Source organism: Lampetra fluviatilis, unplaced genomic scaffold (assembly GCF_964198595.1).
Source record: "Lampetra fluviatilis unplaced genomic scaffold, kcLamFluv1.1 SCAFFOLD_809, whole genome shotgun sequence".
NCBI classification, from domain to species: Eukaryota; Metazoa; Chordata; class Hyperoartia; order Petromyzontiformes; family Petromyzontidae; genus Lampetra; species Lampetra fluviatilis.
In genome coordinates this window covers 5,912-30,000 of record NW_027621600.1, presented here as the reverse complement: position 1 = coordinate 30,000, position 24,089 = coordinate 5,912, and the positions used below count along the sequence as shown (strand labels likewise).

At 62.3% G+C, this 24,089-nt stretch overlaps 1 protein-coding gene across 1 annotated transcript in view; it reads right to left on the bottom strand.

Annotated features, from left to right (window-relative positions):
* LOC144955465 (vacuolar protein sorting-associated protein 53 homolog) overlaps positions 1–23,498 on the bottom strand; it is a gene marked incomplete at both ends in the record, with an annotated part of 33,878 nt that extends 10,380 nt beyond the window's left edge. Inside the window, 4 exons of the mRNA XM_078885672.1 lie at positions 3,486–3,590; positions 13,380–13,521; positions 17,008–17,150; positions 23,355–23,498. Of these exons, the coding sequence (XP_078741798.1) occupies positions 3,486–3,590; positions 13,380–13,521; positions 17,008–17,150; positions 23,355–23,498 (534 nt within the window). The remainder of the gene's footprint in view (positions 1–3,485; positions 3,591–13,379; positions 13,522–17,007; positions 17,151–23,354) is intronic.
* Positions 23,499–24,089: the final 591 nt, after the last annotated feature.

Below are 24,089 nucleotides of genomic sequence, written 5' to 3'. Positions count from 1 at the left end.
TCAGCACAGCGCAGGGGCAAGTGCTGCGAGGGCCGCACACAGACAAAGGGGGCCCCAGGTAGCCTTCAGCACAGCGCAGGGGCAAGTGCTGCGAGGCTGCACACAGACAAAGGTGGGCCCCAGGTAGCCTTCAGCACAGCGCAGGGGCAAGTGCTGCGAGGGCTGCACACAGACAAAGGGGGCCCCAGGTAGCCTTCAGCACAGCGCAGGGGCAAGTGCTGCGAGGGCTGCACACAGACAAAGGGGGCCCCAGGTAGCCTTCAGCACAGCGCAGGGGCAAGAGCTGCGGGGCTGCACACAGACAAAGGGGGGCCCCAGGTAGCCTTCAGCACAGCGCAGGGGCAAGAGCTGCGGGGGCTGCACACAGACAAAGGTGGGCCCAGGTAGCCTTCAGCACAGCGCAGGGGCAAGAGCTGCGGGGCTGCACACAGACAAAGGGGGCCCCAGGTAGCCTTCAGCACAGCGCAGGGGCAAGAGCTGCGGGGCTGCACACAGACAAAGGGGGCCCCAGGTAGCCTTCAGCACAGCGCAGGGGCAAGAGCTGCGAGGGCTGCACACAGACAAAGGTGGGCCCAGGTAGCCTTCAGCACAGCGCAGGGGCAAGTGCTGCGAGGGCTGCACACAGACAAAGGTGGGCCCAGGTAGCCTTCAGCACAGCGCAGGGGCAAGTGCTTCGAGGGCCGCACACAGACAAAGGGGGCCCCAGGTAGCCTTCAGCACAGCGCAGGGGCAAGTGCTGCTGGGCTGCACACAGACAAAGGTGGGCCCCAGGTAGCCTTCAGCACAGCGCAGGGGCAAGTGCTGCGAGGCTGCACACAGACAAAGGTGGGGGCCCCAGGTAGCCTTCAGCACAGCGCAGGGGCAAGTGCTGCGGGGCTGCACACAGACAAAGGGGGCCCCAGGTAGCCTTCAGCACAGCGCAGGGGCAAGTGCTGCGAGGGCTGCACACAGACAAAGTGCTGCGAGGGCCGCACACAGACAAAGGGGGCCCCAGGTAGCCTTCAGCACAGCGCAGGGGCAAGTGCTGCGAGGCTGCACACAGACAAAGGTGGGCCCCAGGTAGCCTTCAGCACAGCGCAGGGGCAAGTGCTGCGAGGGCTGCACACAGACAAAGGGGGCCCCAGGTAGCCTTCAGCACAGCGCAGGGGCAAGTGCTGCGAGGGCTGCACACAGACAAAGGGGGCCCCAGGTAGCCTTCAGCACAGCGCAGGGGCAAGAGCTGCGGGGCTGCACACAGACAAAGGGGGCCCCAGGTAGCCTTCAGCACAGCGCAGGGGCAAGAGCTGCGGGGGCTGCACACAGACAAAGGTGGGCCCAGGTAGCCTTCAGCACAGCGCAGGGGCAAGAGCTGCGGGGCTGCACACAGACAAAGGGGGCCCCAGGTAGCCTTCAGCACAGCGCAGGGGCAAGAGCTGCGGGGCTGCACACAGACAAAGGGGGCCCCAGGTAGCCTTCAGCACAGCGCAGGGGCAAGAGCTGCGAGGGCTGCACACAGACAAAGGTGGGCCCAGGTAGCCTTCAGCACAGCGCAGGGGCAAGTGCTGCGAGGGCTGCACACAGACAAAGGTGGGCCCAGGTAGCCTTCAGCACAGCGCAGGGGCAAGTGCTGCGAGGCTGCACACAGACAAAGGGGGCCCCAGGTAGCCTTCAGCACAGCGCAGGGGCAAGTGCTGCGAGGCTGCACACAGACAAAGGTGGGCCCCAGGTAGCCTTCAGCACAGCGCAGGGGCAAGAGCTGCGGGGCTGCACACAGACAAAGGTGGGCCCCAGGTAGCCTTCAGCACAGCGCAGGGGCAAGTGCTGCGAGGCTGCACACAGACAAAGGGGGCCCCAGGTAGCCTTCAGCACAGCGCAGGGGCAAGAGCTGCGGGGCTGCACACAGACAAAGGTGGGCCCCAGGTAGCCTTCAGCACAGCACAGGGGCAAGTGCTGCGAGGGCTGCACACAGACAAAGGTGGGCCCCAGGTAGCCTTCAGCACAGCGCAGGGGCAAGAGCTGCGGGGCTGCACACAGACAAAGGGGGCCCCAGGTAGCCTTCAGCACAGCGCAGGGGCAAGTGCTGCGAGGCTGCACACAGACAAAGGGGGCCCCAGGTAGCCTTCAGCACAGCGCAGGGGCAAGAGCTGCGGGGCTGCACACAGACAAAGGTGGGCCCCAGGTAGCCTTCAGCACAGCGCAGGGGCAAGTGCTGCGAGGGCTGCACACAGACAAAGGTGGGCCCAGGTAGCCTTCAGCACAGCGCAGGGGCAAGTGCTGCGAACAGCAGCAGCGCTCACTCACTCATACACTCACTCAATCACTCATACACTCACTCACTCATACACTCACTCAATCACTCATACACTCACTCACTCATACACTCAGTCACTCACTCACACACTCACTCACTCATACACTCAGTCACTCACTCATACACTCATTAAATCACTCACTCACTCACTCACTCATACACTCACTCACTCATACACTCACTCACTCATTAAATCACTCACTCACTCAGTCACTCACTCACACACTCACTCACTCATACACTCACTCACTCACTCACTCATACACTCACTCACTCACTCAGTCACTCACTCACTCACTCATACACTCACTCACTCACTCACTCATTAAATCACTCACTCACTCACACACTCACTCACTCATACACTCACTCACTCACTCACTCATTAAATCACTCACTCACTCACACACTCACTCACTCATACACTCACTCACTCATTAAATCACTCACTCACTCACACACTCACTCACACACTCACTCACTCACTCATACACTCACTCATACACTCACTCATACACTCACTCACTCATACACTCACTCACTCACTCATACACTCACTCATACACTCATTAAATCACTCACTCACTCACACACTCACTCACTCATACACTCACTCATACACTCACTCACTCACTCACTCATACACTCACTCACTCACTCAGTCACTCACTCACTCACTCATACACTCACTCATACACTCACTCATACACTCACTCACTCATACACTCACTCACTCACTCATACACTCACTTATACACTCACTCATACACTCACTCACTCACTCAGTCACTCACTCACTCACTCATACACTCAGTCACTCACTCATACACTCACTCATACACTCACTCACTCATACACTCACTCATACACTCATTAAATCACTCACTCACTCATACACTCACTCACTCATACACTCACTCACTCACACACTCACTCACTCATACACTCACTCATACACTCACTCACTCATACACTCACTCATACACTCACTCACTCATACACTCACTCATACACTCACTCACTCATACACTCATTAAATCACTCACTCACCCACTCACACACTCGCCCACTCACTCACCCACTCACTCACCTATACACACACACAGTGGACACACACACATGACCCCCTGTGACCCCCCGTGACCCCCAGTGACCCCCGTGACCCCCCGTGACCCCCACGTGACCCCCACGTGACCTTGTCGAGCTCCATCTCCCTCTCTGACTCGCCGTTGGCCTCCTCCTCCTCCTCCTCCGCCCCAAACGGATTCCCCACGGACACAGCAGGTGTCTCTGTGGGTGTCTGTGTGGGGAGACACACGGGGGGGGAGACACGGGGGGGGGGGGGAAGACACGGGGGGGGGGGGGGGGGAGACACGGGGGGGTGGGGGGAGACACGGGGGGGGGGGGGGGAGACACGGGGGGGGTGGGGGGAGACACGGGGGGGGAAGGGAGACACGGGGGGAGACACGGGGAGACACGGGGGGGGGGGGGGGAGACACGGGGGGGGGGGGGGAGACACGGGGGGGTGGGGGGGAGACACGGGGGGGGGGGGGGGAGACACGGGGGGGGTGGGGGGAGACACGGGGGGGGGGGGGGGAGACACGGGGGGGGTGGGGGGAGACACGGGGGGGGGGGGGAGACACGGGGGGAGACACGGGGAGACACGGGGGGGGGGGGGGGAGACACGGGGGGAGACACGGGGAGACACGGGGGGGGGGGGGGGAGACACGGGGGGGTGGGGGGAGACACGGGGGGGGGGGGGGAGACACGGGGGGGGGGGGAGACACGGGGGGAGACACGGGGAGACACGGGGGGGGGGGGGGGAGACACGGGGGGGGTGGGGGGAGACACGGGGGGGGGGGGGGGGGAGACACGGGGGGGGGGGGGAGACACGGGGGGAGACACGGGGAGACACGGGGGGGGGGGGGGGAGACACGGGGGGAGACACGGGGAGACACGGGGGGGGGGGGGGGAGACACGGGGGGAGACACGGGGGGAGACACGGGGAGACACGGGGGGGGGGGGGGAGACACGGGGGGAGACACGGGGAGACACGGGGGGGGGGGGGGGAGACACGGGGGGAGACACGGGGAGACACGGGGGGGGGGGGGAGACACGGGGGGGAGACACGGGGAGACACGGGGGGGGGGGGGAGACACGGGGGGAGACACGGGGAGACACGGGGGGGGGGGGGGGGGAGACACGGGGGGGGGGGGGGAGACACGGGGGGGGGGGGGGAGACACGGGGGGAGGGGGGAGACACGGGGGGGGGGGGGGAGACACGGGGGGAGACACGGGGAGACACGGGGGGGGGGGGGGGGAGACACGGGGGGAGACACGGGGAGACACGGGGGGGGGGGGGGGGGAGACACGGGGGGGGGGGGGGAGACACGGGGGGGGGGGGGGAGACACGGGGGGGGGGGGGAGACACGGGGGGGGGGGGGGAGACACGGGGGGAGACACGGGGAGACACGGGGAGACACGGGGGGGGGGGGGGGAGACACGGGGGGGAGACACGGGGGGGGGGGGAGACACGGGGAGACACGGGGGGGGGGGGGGAGACACGGGGAGACACGGGGGGGGGGGGGGGGGAGACACGGGGGGGGGGGGGGAGACACGGGGAGACACGGGGGGGGGGGGGGGGGGGAGACACGGGGGGGGGGGGGGAGACACGGGGGGGGGGGGGGGAGACACGGGGGGGGGGGGGAGACACGGGGAGACACGGGGGGGGGGGGGGGGGGGGAGACACGGGGGGGGGGGGGAGACACGGGGAGACACGGGGGGGGGGGGGGAGACACGGGGGGGGGGGGGGGAGACACGGGGAGACACGGGGGGGGGGGGGGGAGACACGGGGAGACACGGGGGGGGGGGGTGGAGACACGGGGAGACACGGGGGGGGGGAGACACGGGGGGGGGGGGAGACACGGGGGGGGGGGAGACACGGGGGGGGGGGGGAGACACGGGGGGGGGGGAGACACGGGGAGACACGGGGGGGGGGGAGACACGGGGAGACACGGGGGGGGGGGAGACACGGGGAGACACGGGGGGGGGGGAGACACGGGGGGGGGGGGGAGACACGGGGGGAGACACGGGGAGACACGGGGGGGGGGGGGGAGACACGGGGGGGGGGGGGGGGGAGACACGGGGGGAGACACGGGGAGACACGGGGGGGGGGGGGGAGACACGGGGAGACACGGGGGGGGGGGGGGGAGACACGGGGAGACACGGGGGGGAGACACGGGGGGGGGGGGGAGACACGGGGGGGGGGGGAGACACGGGGGGGGAAGGAGACACGGGGGGGGGGGGAGACACGGGGGGAGACACGGGGGGGGGGGAGACACGGGGGGGGGGGAGACACGGGGGGGGGGGAGACACGGGGGGGGGGGGGAGACACGGGGGGGGGGGGAAACACGGGGAGACACGGGGGGGGGGGAGACACGGGGGGGGGGGGAGACACGGGGGGGGGGGGGAGACACGGGGGGGGGGGGAGACACGGGGGGGGGGGAGACACGGGGGGGGGGGAGACACGGGGAGACACGGGGGGGGGGAGACACGGGGAGACACGGGGGGGGGGGGAGACACGGGGAGACACGGGGGGGGGGGAGACACGGGGAGACACGGGGGGGGGGGAGACACGGGGGGGGGGGGGGAGACACGGGGAGACACGGGGGGGGGGAGACACGGGGAGACACGGGGGGGGGGGAGACACGGGGAGACACGGGGGGGGGGGAGACACGGGGAGACACGGGGGGGGGGGGAGACACGGGGAGACACGGGGGGGGGGGGAGACACGGGGGGGGGGGGGGAGACACGGGGAGACACGGGGGGGGGGGAGACACGGGGGGGGGGGGAGACACGGGGGGAGACACGGGGGGGGGGGGGAGACACGGGGGGGGGGGGAGACACGGGGGGGGGGGAGACACGGGGGGGGGGGGGAGACACGGGGAGACACGGGGGGGGGGGAGACACGGGGGGGGGGGGAGACACGGGGGGGGGGGGAGACACGGGGGGGGGGGGGGAGACACGGGGGGGAGACACGGGGGGGGGGGGAGACACGGGGGGGGGGGGAGACACGGGGGGGGGGGGGAGACACGGGGGGGGGGGGGAGACACGGGGGGGGGGGAGACACGGGGGGGAGACACGGGGGGGGGGGGAGACACGGGGGGGGGGGAGACACGGGGGGGGGGGAGACACGGGGGGGGGGGGAGACACGGGGGGGGGGAGACACGGGGGGGGGGAGACACGGGGGGGGGGGAGACACGGGGGGGGGGGAGACACGGGGGGGGGGGGAGACACGGGGGGGGGGGAGACACGGGGGGGGGGGAGACACGGGGGGGGGGGGAGACACGGGGGGGGGGGAGACACGGGGGGGAGACACGGGGGGGGGGGAGACACGGGGGGGGGGGGGAGACACGGGGGGGGGGGAGACACGGGGGGGGGGGAGACACGGGGGGGGGAGACACGGGGGGGGGGGGAGACACGGGGAGACACGGGGGGGGGGGAGACACGGGGAGACACGGGGGGGGGGGAGACACGGGGAGACACGGGGGGGGGGGGAGACACGGGGAGACACGGGGGGGGGGGAGACACGGGGAGACACGGGGGGGGGGGGGAGACACAGGGGGGGGGGGAGACACGGGGAGACACGGGGGGGGGGAGACACGGGGGGGGGGGGAGACACGGGGGGGGGGGGAGACACGGGGGGGAGACACGGGGGGGGGGGGAGACACGGGGGGGGGGGAGACACGGGGAGACACGGGGGGGGGGGGAGACACGGGGGGGGGGGGAGACACGGGGGGGGGGGAGACACGGGGGGGAGACACGGGGGGGGGGGAGACACGGGGGGGGGGGGGAGACACGGGGGGGGGGGGAGACACGGGGGGGGAGACACGGGGGGGGGGGGGGAGACACGGGGGGGGGGGGAGACACGGGGAGACACGGGGGGGGGGGGAGACACGGGGGGGGGAGACACGGGGAGACACGGGGGGGGGGGGAGACACGGGGAGACACGGGGGGGGGGGAGACACGGGGGGGGGGGGGGGAGACACGGGGGGGGGGGGAGACACGGGGGGGGGGAGACACGGGGAGACACGGGGGGGGGGGGAGACACGGGGAGACACGGGGGGGGGGGGAGACACGGGGGGGGGGGGAGACACGGGGGGGGGGAGACACGGGGGGGGGGGAGACACGGGGAGACACGGGGGGGGGGGGAGACACGGGGAGACACGGGGGGGGGGGAGACACGGGGAGACACGGGGGGGGGGGAGACACGGGGGGGGGGGAGACACGGGGAGACACGGGGGGGGGGGGAGACACGGGGAGACACGGGGGGGGGGGGAGACACGGGGAGACACGGGGGGGGGGGGAGACACGGGGGGGGGGAGACACGGGGGGGGGGGAGACACGGGGGGGGGGGGAGACACGGGGGGGGGGGGAGACACGGGGGGGGGGGGGAGACACGGGGAGACACGGGGGGGGGGAGACACGGGGAGACACGGGGGGGGGGGGAGACACGGGGAGACACGGGGGGGGGGGGAGACACGGGGGGGAGACACGGGGGGGGGGGAGACACGGGGGGGGGGGGGAGACACGGGGAGACACGGGGGGGGGGGAGACACGGGGGGGGGGGGGAGACACGGGGGGAGACACGGGGGGGGGGGGGGGGGGGAGACACGGGGAGACACGGGGGGGGGGGGAGACACGGGGAGACACGGGGGGGGGGGGAGACACGGGGAGACACGGGGGGGGGGGGGGAGACACGGGGGGAGACACGGGGGGGGGGGAGACACGGGGAGACACGGGGGGGGGAAGACACGGGGAGACACGGGGGGGGGGAAGACACGGGGAGACACGGGGGGGGGTGAGACACGGGGAGACACGGGGGGGGGGAGACACGGGGGGGGGAAAGACACGGGGAGACACGGGGGGGGGGGAGACACGGGGAGACACGGGGGGGGGGGAGACACGGGGGGAGACACGGGGGGAGGGGAGACACGGGGGGGGACACGGGGAGACACGGGGGGAGACACGGGGGGGGGGGTAGACACGGGGGGGGAGACACGGGGAGACACGGGGGGAGACACGGGGGGGGGGGAGACACGGGGAGACACGGGGGGAGACACGGGGGGGGGGGGAGACACGGGGGGGGACACGGGGAGACACGGGGGGAGACACGGGGGGGGGGGTAGACACGGGGAGACACGGGGGGAGGGGAGACACGGGGGGGGACACGGGGAGACACGGGGGGAGACACGGGGGGGGGTAGACACGGGGAGACACGGGGGGGGAGACACGGGGAGACACGGGGGGAGACACGGGGGGGGGGGAGACACGGGGAGACACGGGGGGGGGGGAGACACGGGGGGAGACACGGGGAGACACGGGGGGAGACACGGGGGGGGGTAGACACGGGGGGGGGAAAGACACGGGGAGACACGGGGGGGGGGGGAGACACGGGGAGACACGGGGGGGGGGGGAGACACGGGGAGACACGGGGGGGGGGGAGACACGGGGGGAGACACGGGGGGGGGGAGACACGGGGGGGGGGGGGAGACACGGGGAGACACGGGGGGGGGGGAGACACGGGGGGGGGGGGGAGACACGGGGGGAGACACGGGGGGGGGGAGACACGGGGAGACACGGGGGGGGGGGAGACACGGGGGGGGGGGAGACACGGGGGGGGGGGGAGACACGGGGGGGAGAGACACGGGGGGGGGGGAGACACGGGGAGACACGGGGGGGGGGGAGACACGGGGAGACACGGGGGGGGGGGGAGACACGGGGAGACACGGGGGGGGGGGGAGACACGGGGGGGGGGGGAGACACGGGGAGACACGGGGGGGGGGGGAGACACGGGGAGACACGGGGGGGGGGGAGACACGGGGAGACACGGGGGGGGGGGGGAGACACGGGGGGGGGGGGAGACACGGGGGGGGGGGGAGACACGGGGGGGGGGGGGAGACACGGGGGGGGGGGAGACACGGGGGGGGGGGGAGACACGGGGAGACACGGGGGGGGGGAGACACGGGGAGACACGGGGGGGGGGGAGACACGGGGAGACACGGGGGGGGGGAGACACGGGGAGACACGGGGGGGGGGGGAGACACGGGGAGACACGGGGGGGGGGGAGACACGGGGGGAGACACGGGGGGGGGGAGACACGGGGGGGGGGGGGAGACACGGGGAGACACGGGGGGGGGGGAGACACGGGGGGGGGGGGGAGACACGGGGGGAGACACGGGGGGGGGAGACACGGGGAGACACGGGGGGGGGGAGACACGGGGAGACACGGGGGGGGGGGAGACACGGGGAGACACGGGGGGGGGGGGAGACACGGGGAGACACGGGGGGGGGGGGGGAGACACGGGGAGACACGGGGGGGGGGGGGGGAGACACGGGGGGAGACACGGGGGGGGGGAGACACGGGGAGACACGGGGGGGGGAAGACACGGGGAGACACGGGGGGGGGGTGAGACACGGGGAGACACGGGGGGGGGGAGACACGGGGGGGGGAAAGACACGGGGAGACACGGGGGGGGGGGAGACACGGGGAGACACGGGGGGGGGGGAGACACGGGGGGAGACACGGGGGGAGGGGAGACACGGGGGGGGACACGGGGAGACACGGGGGGAGACACGGGGGGGGGGGTAGACACGGGGGGGGGAGACACGGGGAGACACGGGGGGAGACACGGGGGGGGGGGAGACACGGGGAGACACGGGGGGAGACACGGGGGGGGGGGAGACACGGGGAGACACGGGGGGAGGGGAGACACGGGGGGGGACACGGGGAGACACGGGGGGAGACACGGGGGGGGGGTAGACACGGGGAGACACGGGGGGGGAGACACGGGGAGACACGGGGGGAGACACGGGGGGGGGGGAGACACGGGGAGACACGGGGGGGGAGACACGGGGAGACACGGGGGGAGACACGGGGGGGGGGTAGACACGGGGAGACACGGGGGGGGAGACACGGGGAGACACGGGGGGAGACACGGGGGGGGGGGAGACACGGGGAGACACGGGGGGGGGGGAGACACGGGGGGAGACACGGGGAGACACGGGGGGAGACACGGGGGGGGGGTAGACACGGGGAGACACGGGGGGGGAGACACGGGGAGACACGGGGGGAGGGGAGACACGGGGGGGGACACGGGGAGACACGGGGGGAGACACGGGGGGGGGGTAGACACGGGGAGACACGGGGGGGGAGACACGGGGAGACACGGGGGGAGACACGGGGGGGGGGGGAGACACGGGGAGACACGGGGGGGGGGGAGACACGGGGGGAGACACGGGGGGAGGGGAGACACGGGGGGGGACACGGGGAGACACGGGGGGGAGACACGGGGGGGGGGGGGGGAGACACGGGGGAGACCACGGGGGGGGGGGGGAGACACGGGGGGGGGGGGGAGACACGGGGGGAGACACGGGGGGGAGGGGAGACACGGGGGGGGACACGGGGAGACACGGGGGGAGACACGGGGGGGGGGGAGACACGGGGAGACACGGGGGGGGACACGGGGGGGGGGGGAGACACGGGGAGACACGGGGGGGGGGGGGGAGACACGGGGAGACACGGGGAGACACGGGGGGGGGGGGGGAGACACGGGGAGACACGGGGAGACACGGGGGGAGACACGGGGAGATGTAGGGAGACACGGGGAGACACGGGGAGAGACACGGGGGGAGACACGGGGGGAGACACGGGGAGATGTAGGGAGACACAGGGAGACACGGGGAGACACGGGGAGATGTAGGGAGACACGGGGAGACACGGGGAGACACGGGAGGAGACACGGGGGGAGACACGGGGAGATGTAGGGAGACACAGGGAGACACGGGGAGACACGGGGAGACACGGGAGGAGACACGGGGGGAGACACGGGGAGATGTAGGGAGACACAGGGAGACACGGGGAGACACGGGGAGACACGGGGGGAGACACGGGGGGAGACACGGGGAGATGTAGGGAGACACGGGGAGACACGGGGGTAGACACGGGGAGACACGGGGGGAGACACGGGGAGACACGGGGGGAGACACGGGGAGACACGGGGGAGAGAGACACGGGGGGAGACGCGGTGGTTGACTGAGTGGCTGAGCAATCGAGTGAGTGTGTGACTGAGTGAGTGACTGACTGAGTGAGTGAGTGAGTCACTGAGTGAGTGTGTGACTGAGTGAGTGACTGACTGACTGAGTGAGTGAGTCACTGAGTGAGTGTGTGACTGAGTGAGTGACTGACTGACTGAGTGAGTGAGTCACTGAGTGAGTGTGTGACTGAGTGTGTGACTGACTGACTGAGTGCGTGAGTCACTGAGTGAGTGTGTGACTGAGTGAGTGACTGACTGACTGAGTGAGTGAGTCACTGAGTGAGTGTGTGACTGAGTGAGTGACTGACTGACTGAGTGACTGAGTCACTGAGTGAGTGTGTGACTGAGTGAGTGACTGACTGAGCGAGTGAGTCACTGAGTGTGTGAGTGACTGAGTGTGTGTGTGACTGAGTGAGTGAGTCACTGAGTGTGTGAGTGACTGAGTGTGTGTGTGACTGAGTGAGTCACTGAGTGTGTGAGTGAGTGAGTGACTGAGTGTGTGAGTGAGTGTGTGTGTGACTGAGTGAGTGAGTCACTGAGTGTGTGAGTGACTGAGTGTGTGTGTGACTGAGTGAGTCACTGAGTGTGTGAGTGAGTGAGTGACTGAGTGTGTGAGTGAGTGTGTGAGTGAGTGAGTGACTGAGTGTGTGAGTGAGTGTGTGAGTGAGTGAGTGTGTGAGTGTGTGTGTGACTGAGTGAGTGACTGAGTGTGTGAGTGACTGAGTGTGTGAGTGACTGAGTGTGTGAGTGAGTGTGTGACTGAGTGAGTGACTGAGTGTGTGAGTGAGTGTGTGAGTGAGTGTGTGAGTGAGTGAGTGTGTGACTGAGTGAGTGACTGAGTGTGTGAATGACTGAGTGTGTGAGTGACTGAGTGTGTGAGTGAGTGTGTGAGTGACTGAGTGTGTGAGTGAGTGAGTGTGTGAGTGACTGAGTGAGTGACTGAGTGTGTGAGTGAGTGAGTGTGTGAGTGACTGAGTGTGTGAGTGAGTGAGTGTGTGAGTGACTGAGTGAGTGACTGAGTGAGTGACTGAGTGTGTGAGTGACTGAGTGTGTGAGTGAGTGTGTGAGTGACTGAGTGTGTGAGTGAGTGTGTGTGTGAGTGACTGAGTGTGTGAGTGAGTGAGTGTGTGAGTGAGTGTGTGAGTGACTGAGTGTGTGAGTGAGTGTGTGAGTGAGTGTGTGAGTGACTGAGTGTGTGAGTGAGTTTGTGAGTGACTGAGTGTGTGAGTGACTGTGTGAGTGACTGAGTGTGTGAGTGTGTGAGTGAGTGTGTGAGTGACTGAGTGTGTGAGTGAGTGTGTGAGTGACTGAGTGTGTGAGTGACTGAGTGTGTGAGTGAGTGTGTGAGTGACTGAGTGTGTGAGTGACTGAGTGTGTGAGTGACTGAGTGTGTGAGTGAGTGAGTGTGTGAGTGACTGAGTGAGTGACTGAGTGACTGAGTGTGCGAGTCACTGAGTGTGTGTGTGACTGAGTGAGTGACTGAGTGAGTGAGTGTGTGAGTGAGTGAGTGAGTGTGTGAGTGACTGAGTGACTGAGTGTGTGAGTGACTGACTGAGTGAGTGTGTGAGTGAGTGAGTGAATGGGTGAGTGAGTGAGTGAGTGGCTGAGTGAGTGTGTGAGTGTGTGACTGACTGAGTGTGTGAGTGAGTGTGTGAGTGAGTGAGTGAGTTAGTGAGTGAGTGTGTGAGTGACTGACTGAGTGAGTGTGTGAGTGAGTGAGTGAGTGTGTGAGTGTGTGACTGACTGAGTGTGTGAGTGAGTGTGTGAGTGACTGAGTGAGTGTGTGAGTGAGTGAGTGAGTGACTGAGTGAGTGATGAGTGAGTGAGTGACTGAGTGAGTGATGAGTGAGTGAGTGAGTGGGTGAGTGTGTGAATGAGTGAGTGACTGACTGAGTGACTGAGTGAGTGAGTGACTGACTGAGTGAGTGACTGAGTGACTGACTGACTGTGTGTGTGTGTGGGTGACTAACTGGGTGACTAAGTGGGTGACTAACCTGTGGAGTCGTCCCCAGGCTGCTGCCAGTGAAGCGCTGCGCCAGGAGCCCCTCGAACGTCGCCGTGCGGCGGATTGCGAACAGCAACAACTTCACCTCCAGCTCGGCGCAGCGAGCGCGCATGACGCGGGACAGCTCACTCCTACACCATCATCACCATCACATCATCACATCAACACCATCATCACCATCACCATCATCAACACCATCATCAGCAGTAACATCACCTCCAGCTCGGCGCAGCGAGCGCGCATCACGCGGGACAGCTCACTCCTACATCATCACCATCATCACCATCACATCAACACCATCACCATCATCACCACCATCATCAACACCATCAACATCACCAGCAGCTTCACCTCCAGCTCGGCGCAGCGAGCGCGCATCACGCGGGACAGCTCACTCCTACATCACCATCATCACCATCACCATCAACACCATCACATCAACACCATCACATCAACACCATCACCATCATCATCACCACCATCACCATCACATCAACACCATCAACACCATCAACACCATCACCACCATCAACACCATCAACACCATCAACACCATCATCAACATCATCACCATCAACACCATCAACACCATCACCACCATCAACACCATCAACACCATCATCAACATCATCACCATCAACACCATCACCATCACCACCATCAACACCATCAACACCATCAACACCATCAACAACATCATCACCATCAACACCATCACCATCACCACCATCAACACCATCAACACCATCAACACCATCAACACCATCACCATCAACACCATCACCATCACCACCATCAACACCATCAACACCATCAACACCATCATCAACATCATCACCATCAACACCATCACCATCAACACCATCACCATCACCACCATCAACACCATCAACACCATCAACACCATCATCAACATCATCACCATCAACACCATCACCATCACCACCATCACCATCACCACCATCAACACCATCAACACCATCAACACCATCAACACCATCAACACCATCAACACCATCATCACCACCATCACCATCAACACCATCACCACCATCACCACCATCAACACCATCAACACCATCAACACCATCAACACCATCAACACCATCATCACCACCATCACCAGCAGTACCATCACCTCCAGCTCGGCACAGCGAGCGCGCATCACGCGTGACAGCTCACTCCTACACCATCATCATCATCAACATCACATCACCATCAACACCATCACCATCACATCAAGCGTGACAGCTCACTCCTACACCATCATCATCATCAACATCACATCACCATCAACACCATCATCATCACATCACCACCACCATCATCAACACCATCACCATCACATCACGCGTGAGCGTGTGGGTGAGCGTGTGGGTGAGCGTGTGGGTGAGCGTGTGGGTGAGCGTGTGGGTGAGCGAGCGAGCGAGTGAGCGTGTGGGTGAGCGTGTGGGTGAGCGTGTGGGTGAGCGTGTGAGTGAGCGAGCGAGTGAGCGTGTGGGTGAGCGTGTGGGTGAGCGTGTGGGTGAGTGTGTGGGTGAGCGTGTGGGTGAGTGTGTGGGTGAGCGTGTGGGTGAGCGTGTGGGTGAGTGTGTGGGTGAGCGTGTGGGTGAGCGTGTGGGTGAGTGTGTGGGTGAGCGTGTGGGTGAGCGTGTGGGTGAGTGTGTGGGTGAGCGTGTGGGTGAGTGTGTGGGTGAGCGTGCGGGTGAGCGTGTGGGTGAGCGTGTGGGTGAGTGTGTGGGTGAGCGTGTGGGTGAGTGTGTGGGTGAGCGTGTGGGTGAGCGTGTGGGTGAGCGTGTGGGTGAGCGTGTGGGTGAGCGTGTGGGTGAGCGTGTGGGTGAGCGTGTGGGTGAGCGTGTGGGTGAGCGTGTGGGTGAGCGTGTGGGTGAGCGTGTGGGTGAGCGTGTGGGTGAGCGTGTGGGTGAGCGTGTGGGTGAGCGTGTGGGTGAGCGTGTGGGTGAGCGTGTGAGTGAGCGAGCGAGTGAGCGTGTGGGTGAGCGTGTGGGTGAGCGTGTGAGCGTGTGGGTGAGCGTGTGGGTGAGCGTGTGGGTGAGCGTGTGAGTGAGCGAGCGAGTGAGCGTGTGGGTGAGCGTGTGAGTGAGCGAGTGAGCGTGTGGGTGAGCGTGTGGGTGAGTGGGTGGGTGAGCGTGTGAGTGAGCGAGCGAGTGAGCGTGTGGGTGAGCGTGTGAGTGAGCGAGCGAAGTGAGCGTGTGGGTGAGCGTGTGGGTGAGCGTGTGGGTGAGCGTGTGGGTGAGCGTGTGGGTGAGCGTGTGGGTGAGCGTGTGGGTGAGTGGGTGAGTGAGCGTGTGGGTGAGCATGTGGGTGAGCGTGTGGGTGAGCGTGTGGGTGAGTGTGCGAGTGAGCGTGTGGGTGAGCATGTGGGTGAGCGTGTGGGTGAGCGAGTGAGTGGGCGTGTGAGTGAGCGAGCGAGTGAGCGTGTGGGTGAGTGTGTGGGTGAGCGTGTGGGTGAGCGTGTGGGTGAGCGTGTGGGTGAGCGTGTGGGTGAGCGTGTGGGTGAGCGTGTGAGTGAGCGAGCGAGTGAGCGTGTGGGTGAGCGTGTGGGTGAGCGGGTGAGCGAGTGGGTGAGCGTGTGGGTGAGCGAGCGTGTGGGTGAGCGAGTGAGCGAGCGAGTGAGTGAGCGAGCGAGTGAGCGTGTGGGTGAGTGGGTGAGCGTGTGGGTGAGCGTGTGGGTGAGTGGGTGAGCGTGTGGGTGAGCGTGTGGGTGAGCGTGTGGGTGAGTGTGTGGGTGAGCGTGTGAGTGAGCGAGCGAGTGAGCGAGCGAGTGAGCGTGTGGGTGAGTGTGTGGGTGAGTGTGTGGGTGAGCGGGTGAGCGAGTGGGTGAGCGTGTGGGTGAGCGAGCGTGTGGGTGAGCGAGTGAGCGAGCGAGTGAGTGAGCGAGCGAGTGAGCGTGTGGGTGAGCGTGTGGGTGAGTGGGTGAGCGTGTGGGTGAGCGTGTGGGTGAGCGTGTGGGTGAGTGTGTGGGTGAGCGTGTGGGTGAGCGTGTGAGTGAGCGAGCGAGTGAGCGTGTGGGTGAGCGTGTGGGTGAGCGTGTGGGTGAGTGTGTGGGTGAGCGTGTGGGTGAGCGAGTGGGTGAGCGTGTGGGTGAGCGAGCGTGTGGGTGAGCGAGTGAGCGAGCGAGTGAGTGAGCGAGCGAGTGAGTGAGCGAGCGAGTGAGTGAGTGAGCGAGCGAGTGAGCGAGCGAGTGAGTGAGTGGGTGAGCGTGTGGGTGAGCGAGCGTGTGGGTGAGCGAGTGGGTGAGCGTGGGGTGAGCGTGTGGGTGAGCGTGAGTGACTCACCGGGTGATGCTACAGAACTGCATGGCGATGCGCTCTGGCATGTGGGTGAGCGGGGTGAGCGAGTGAGCGAGGTGAGCGAGCGAGCGAAGTGAGCGTGCGGGTGAGCAAGCGAGTGAGCGTGTGGGTGAGCGAGTGAGCGTGTGAGCGAGCGAAGTGAGCGAGCGAGTGAGCGGTGCGAGCGTGCGGGTGAGCGAGCGGGGTGAGCGTGTAGGTGAGCGAGCGGGTGAGCGTGTGGGTGAGCGAGCGAGTGAGCGGGCGAGCGTGCGGGTGAGCGAGCGGGTGAGCGTGGGGTGAGCGTGTGGGTGAGCGTGAGTGACTCACCGGGTGATGCTACAGAACTGCATGGCGATGCGCTCTGGCATGGCCCAGTGGAGAGGGAAGAGGCGGCCATACTTTTCCTCGTATTCCAGCAGCTGCCGCTTGGCCCAAGCGTAGCGGCGATCTATCTTGTCCAGCCAGGCAACCTGGTGGTGGGTGGGTGAGTGGGTGGGTGGGTGGGTGAGTGGGTGGGTGGGTGGGTGGGTGAGTGGGTGAGTGGGTGGGTGGGTGGGTGGGTGGGTGGGTGAGTGGGTGAGTGGGTGAGTGAGTGGGTGAGTGGGTGAGTGGGTGGGTGGGTGGGTGAGTGGGTGGGTGGATGAGTGGGTGAGTGGGTGGGTGAGTGGGTGGGTGGGTGAGTGGGTGGGAGAGTGGGTGGGTGGGTGGGTGGGTGGGTGGGTGGGTGAGTGAGTGAGTGAGTGAGTGAGTGGGTGGGTGGGTGGGTGAGTGGGTGGGTGGGCGAGTGAGTGGGTGAGTGAGTGGGTGAGTGAGTGGGTGGGTGGGTGGGTGGGTGGGTGAGTGGGTGGGTGGGTGAGTGGGTGGATGGGTGGGTGGGTGAGTGCGTGGGTGAGTGAGTGAGTGGGTGGGTGGGTGAGTGGGTGGGTGAGTGGATGGGTGGGTGGGTGAGTGGGTGGGTGAGTGGGTGAGTGGGTGGGTGAGTGGGTGGGTGAGTGGGTGGGTGAGTGGGTGGGTGGGTGAGTGGGTGGGTGAGTGGGTGAGTGGGTGGGTGGGTGAGTGAGTGGGTGAGTGGGTGGGTGGGTGGATGGGTGGATGGGTGGGTGAGTGGGTGAGTGGGTGGGTGAGTGGGTGAGTGGGTGGGTGAGTGGGTGGGTGGGTGAGTGGGTGAGTGAGTGAGTGGGTGGGTGGGTGGGTGGGTGGGTGGGTGAGTGAGTGAGTGGGTGAGTGAGTGAGTGGGTGGGTGAGTGGGTGAGTGAGTGGGTGGGTGGGTGAGTGGGTGGGTGGGTGAGTGGGTGAGTGAGTGAGTGAGTGGGTGGGTGGGTGGGTGGGTGAGTGGGTGGGTGAGTGAGTGGGTGGGTGGGTGGGTGGGTGGGTGAGTGAGTGAGTGGGTGGGTGGGTGAGTGGGTGGGTGGGTGGGTGAGTGGGTGAGTGGGTGGGTGGATGGGTGAGTGGGTGGGTGAGTGGGTGGGTGGGTGGGTGGGTGAGTGGGTGGGTGGGTGAGTGAGTGGGTGGGTGAGTGGGTGGGTGGGTGAGTGGGTGGGTGGGTGAGTGGGTGGGTGGGTGAGTGGGTGGGTGAGTGGGTGGGTGGGTGGGTGAGTAAGTGAGTGAGTGAGTGAGTGGGTGAGTGGGTGAGTGAGTGAGTGTGTGATGTGGAGGGGTGGTGTGTAATAAACATCACCACTGGGGAGACAAAGGCGGCCGGGCGTGGCGCTGGCCACCCACCCCCGCGTGTGCCACTGTGCCGGCTTTCATAGGTGCTGCTTGCTAACAGCACTTGCCCCAACAGTCTGTTCAGGCTATACGGGGGATCTTATTCTTAGTTTTTTTCGGTAAAGTCACGTAGGTAACACATCAAAATGAATGAAACGTCGTGATTTTTGTTTTTATTTTATTTTATTTTCATTAATTTTGATGTTTTACCTACACGGTGACTTTACCGGAAAAACCTAAGAACAAGATGCCTTGCAGTCACGAAAGCTGCAAATCTAGAATTATACGGGGGATCTTTAAACTGGTCGTAATGAAGTGGACCAGCCTTGGTTCTTTCGGTGAAGTCACGTCTAAAGATGAAATAATAAATTAAAATAATGGCACATTACGACGTTTCGCTTGCAACGCAAGCGATCATCATCAGGCATGAAAGAAATAGCAACACAAATCTAACTAGAAAACTATAGACAGACAAACAAGCAGACAGACATCACAAGGGCACACAGAGAGAGGACACACATCGTCGTAATGTGCCGTTATCTTAATTTATTATTTTATCTTTAGACGTGACTTCACCGAAAGAAACAAACAATAATTCCTGCAGTCACGAAAGCTCCAAAATTAAGATCGCAATAGTCCGTCCGTCCGTCCGTCCGTCCGTGTAGCAGCATCGCCCCCCACTGCAAACACTTGGCAGGACCCTACAAAAACCTTTACTCAATGAGGCTTTCCTGGCTAAACAAGTGTCACATTCCCTTACAATTCCCTCAGATGGCTTTTAATTAGAACATTTAAATTAATGAGGCTTTCCTGGCTAAACAAGTGAAACATTCCCTTACAATTCTCTCAGATGGCTTTTATTTAGAACGTTTAAATTAATGAGGCTTTCCTGGCTAAACAAGTGTCACATTCCCTTATAATTCCCTCAGATGGCTTTTAATTAGAACATTTAAATTAATGAGGCTTTCCTGGCTAAACAAGTGAAACATTCCCTTATAATTCCCTCAGATGGCTTTTAATTAGAACGTTTAAATTAATGAGGCTTTCCGGGCTAAACAAGTGAAACATTCCCTTACAATTCCCTCAGATGGCTTTTAATTAGAACATTTAAATTAATGAGGCTTTCCGGGCTAAACAAGTGAAACATTCCCTTATAATTCCCTCAGATGGCTTTTATTTAGAACGTTTAAATTAATGAGGCTTTCCTGGCTAAACAAGTGAAACATTCCCTTATAATTCCCTCAGATGGCTTTTAATTAGAACATTTAAATTAATGAGGCTTTCCTGGCTAAACAAGTGTCACATTCCCTTACAATTCTCTCAGATGGCTTTTATTTAGAACGTTTAAATTAATGAGGCTTTCCTGGCTAAACAAGTGTCACATTCCCTTATAATTCCCTCAGATGGCTTTTAATTAGAACATTTAAATTAATGAGGCTTTCCTGGCTAAACAAGTGTCACATTCCCTTATAATTCCCTCAGATGGCTTTTATTTAGAACGTTTAAATTAATGAGGCTTTCCTGGCTAAACAAGTGTCACATTCCCTTATAATTCCCTCAGATGGCTTTTATTTAGAACGTTTAAATTAATGAGGCTTTCCTGGCTAAACAAGTGAAACATTCCCTTACAATTCCCTCAGATGGCTTTTAATTAGAACGTTTAAATTAATGAGGCTTTCCTGGCTAAACAAGTGAAACATTCCCTTACAATTCCCTCAGATGGCTTTTATTTAGAACGTTTAAATTAATGAGGCTTGCCTGGCTAAACAAGTGAAACATTCCCTTATAATTCCCAGAGATAGCTTTTATTTAGAACATTTAAATTTAAATTGAGCTCACTGCGCACTAAAGCCTACAGCTAGGCCTAAAGCCTAGAACTAGGCCTCAAACTCTCCCTTCGTATCGTACCCCCGCGTGTGTGCAAGGGAGTTAATGTTTGACAATGTTACATTCCCTGATGTTTTTAAATAGAAACATTTACATTTAAAGCTTTTACTTAAATAATAAAAACATTTAATTTTAAAATTAACTCACTGCGCACTAAAGCCTACAGCTAGGCCTAAAGCCTAGCACTAGGCCTCAAACTCTCCCTTCGTATCGTACCCCCGCGTGTGTGCAAGGGAGTTAATGTTTTACAATGTTACATTCCCTGATGTTTTTAAATAGAAACATTTAAATTTCAAGCTTTTACATTAATAATTAAAACATTTAAATTAAAAATTAACTCACAGCGGCCTAACGCCTACAGCTAGGCCTAAAGCCTAGAACTAGGCCTCAAACTCTCCCTTCGTATCGTCCGATTAGGTGTAGCAACATCGCCCCCTACTGCAAACACTTGGCAGGACCCTACAAAAACCTCTAGACTCAGTGGGGCTTTCGTGGCTAAACAAGTGTCATAATACATTATAATGGTAGGTTTTTACCCTTTTAACTGGTACAAAACTGACACCTTTATTCAAGGCATCATGTTTGCAATGACCACAACACAAGTAGTCAATAAAGCAAACAAAAAGAAGCAACTCTGATAAGGATAATAATATGCACTGTCCTTGAAGTTGATTGGCCCACACCCGAGACGGCTTTCTTTAGAGCCTAGTCCCCATTGGTGTAGGGCCAGATGACACCAGAAGGCGTACAACTCAAACACAGTGCAATGTCAGAGTATTGAGAGTTGACTACTTGTGTTGTGGTCATTGCAAACATGATGCCTTGAATAAAGGTGTCAGTTTTGTACCAGTTAAAAGGGTAAAAACCTACCATTATATTTTGCCACTGGTAAAAGAGATCTCATAGTGTAAATGTTTACCCCGAACTCTCAATACTCTGATAGTGCACTGTGTTTGAGTTGTACGCCTTCTGGTGTCATCTGGCCCTACACCAATGGGGACTAGGCTCTGAAGAAAGCCGTCTCGGGTGTGGGCCAATCAACTTCAAGGACAGTGCATATTATTATCCTTATCAGAGTTGCTTCTTTTTGTTTGCTTTATTGACTACTTGTGTTGTGGTCATTGCAAACATGATGCCTTGAATAAAGGTGTCAGTTTTGTACCAGTTAAAAGGGTAAAAACCTACCATTATATTTTGCCACTGCTAAAAGAGATCTCATAGTGTAAATAATACATTATGTTTAAATTCTTTGGTTATTCGTTCCTACCAGCCCACCCCGCAGGGTCCTGTTCTTTGCATTTTTGCGGAGGCCTCACTCCGAATCAGTCGAGTGGCAATATCTTTTCATCGGTTGCGTAACGCTGCTGTGCGGAAGCTACCTGGTCTGTCGCTCCGCACGAAGCTTCAGGTCTTCTCGGCCACGGTCATTCCCTCCCTTCTCTACGCTTGCGAAACGTGGACGCCCCTAATGGAGCATCTTCGCCGGTTGGAAACATTTAGGCTGGCCTGCCTACGATCCATCCTGGGTTTAACCAGGCTGGATTGTGTGAGGAGCTCACAAGTCCTTGAAAGATCTGGGCAAAGTCCCATCAGTGAGCTCCTCCGGCAGGCAAGGCTGCGTTGGCTGGGTCATGTAGCCCGCATGCCCAGCCACCGCATGCCTAAACAGCTTTTGTTCGGCCGGATCGAGGGGGCTAAACGGGCGCGGCACGGGCTAGAGAACAGATGGAGTGACGTGGTACAGGAGGACGTGGAGCTGAGTGGACTTGCCGATGACTGGTACCAGCGGTGTCAAGATCGGCCTCAGTGGAGGAGGCTCGTGAAGGACGCTACTGGGCAGTTGGAGGCAGTCGCCCTCCAACAACAACGGAGGGCGGAGGAGCGACGCTCACAACAACGAGCGGAGTGCCGGGTGGCTAAAGCACAGCAAGTTGGTACAGTAAGGGGCACAGGTGGTGCATCAGCCAGTCATCTCGGTCATCTCGGTCAGTCGACCCGTGGCACCTGCTGGGTCTGCCCCGTGACCTCCTGCCAGCGGGCGTTCGACACTTCACGTGGCCTCAAAGTGCACATGGCCTGGCACAAGCGTCGTGGTGACGTCACCGCCACTTAGTGGCGAATGGCGGTTGTTGTTGTTGTTGTGTGTACGTGAGTGTGCGTGTGTGTGTACTTGTGTGTGTGTGTCTGTGTGTGTCTGTGTGTGTGTCTGTGTGTGTGTGTGTATGTGTGTGTGTGTGTCTGTGTGTGTGTACACTGTATGTGCGCGTGTCTGTGTGTGTATGTGTCTGTGTGTGTCTGTGTGTGTGTGTGTGTGTCTGTGTGTGTCTGTGTGTCTGTGTGTCTGTGTGTGCGTGTGTGTGTGTACACTGTGTGTGTGTGCGTATGTGTGTGTGTACACTGTGTGTGTGTACACTGTGTGTGTGTCTGTGTGTGTCTGTGTGTCTGTGTGTCTGTGTGTGCGTGTGTGTGTGTACACTGTGTGTGTGTGCGTATGTGTGTGTGTACACTGTGTGTGTGTGCGTATGTGTGTGTGTACACTGTGTGTGTGTACACTGTGTGTGTGTCTGTGTGTGTGTGTGTGTCTGTGTGTGTGTGTGTGTGTGTCGTACATCCTGGTTCTCCTGGAACAGCAGCAGGTACTCTGACAGGTGCTGGGCGATGAACTTGTGTGTGTGTGTGTTTGTGTGTGTCTACACTGTGTGTGTGTACACTGTGTGTGTGTACACTGTGTGTGTGTACAATGTGTGTGTGTGTGTGTCGTACATCCTGGTTCTCCTGGAACAGCAGCAGGTACTCTGACAGGTGCTGGGCGATGAACTTGTGTGTGTGTGTGTGTTTGTGTGTGTCTACACTGTGTGTGTGTACACTGTGTGTGTGTACACTGTGTGTGTGTACAATGTGTGTGTGTGTGTGTGTCGTACATCCTGGTTCTCCTGGAACAGCAGCAGGTACTCTGACAGGTGCTGGGCGATGAACTTGTGTGTGTGTGTGTGTTTGTGTGTGTCTACACTGTGTGTGTGTACACTGTGTGTGTGTACACTGTGTGTGTGTACAATGTGTGTGTGTGTGTGTCGTACATCCTGGTTCTCCTGGAACAGCAGCAGGTACTCTGACAGGTGCTGGGCGATGAACTTGCGGATGATGTCGGAGCGAACTCGCGAGTCCAGGATGTCCGCCACGAGGCAGGCGTCACGCAGCACGGCACTGGGTCCCGCAGGGCGCTAGGAAGACACACAGTGGGTGGGTGAGTGGGTGAGTGGGTGGGTGAGTGGGTGGGTGAGTGGGTGGGTGAGTGGGTGGGTGGGTGGGTGAGTGGGTGGGTGGGTGAGTGGGTGAGTGGGTGGGTGAGTGGGTGAGTGGGTGGGTGGGTGGGTGGGTGAGTGGGTGGGTGAGTGGGTGAGTGGGTGGGTGGGTGGGTGGGTGAGTGAGTGGGTGGGTGAGTGGGTGGGTGAGTGGGTGGGTGGGTGAGTGGGTGGGTGGGTGGGTGAGTGGGTGAGTGAGTGGGTGGGTGGGTGGGTGGGTGGGTGAGTGGGTGGGTGGGTGGGTGAGTGGGTGAGTGGGTGGGTGGGTGAGTGGGTGGGTGGGTGAGTGGGTGGGGGGGTGGGTGAGTGGGTGGGTGAGTGGGTGGGTGAGTGGGTGGGTGAGTGGGTGGGTGGGTGAGTGGGGTGAGTGAGTGAGTGGGTGGGTGGGTGGGTGAGTGGGTGGGTGGGTGAGTGGGTGGGTGGGTGGGTGAGTGGGTGGGTGGGTGGGTGGGTGGGTGGGTGGGTGAGTGGGTGGGTGGGTGGGTGGGTGAGTGAGTGGGTGGGTGAGTG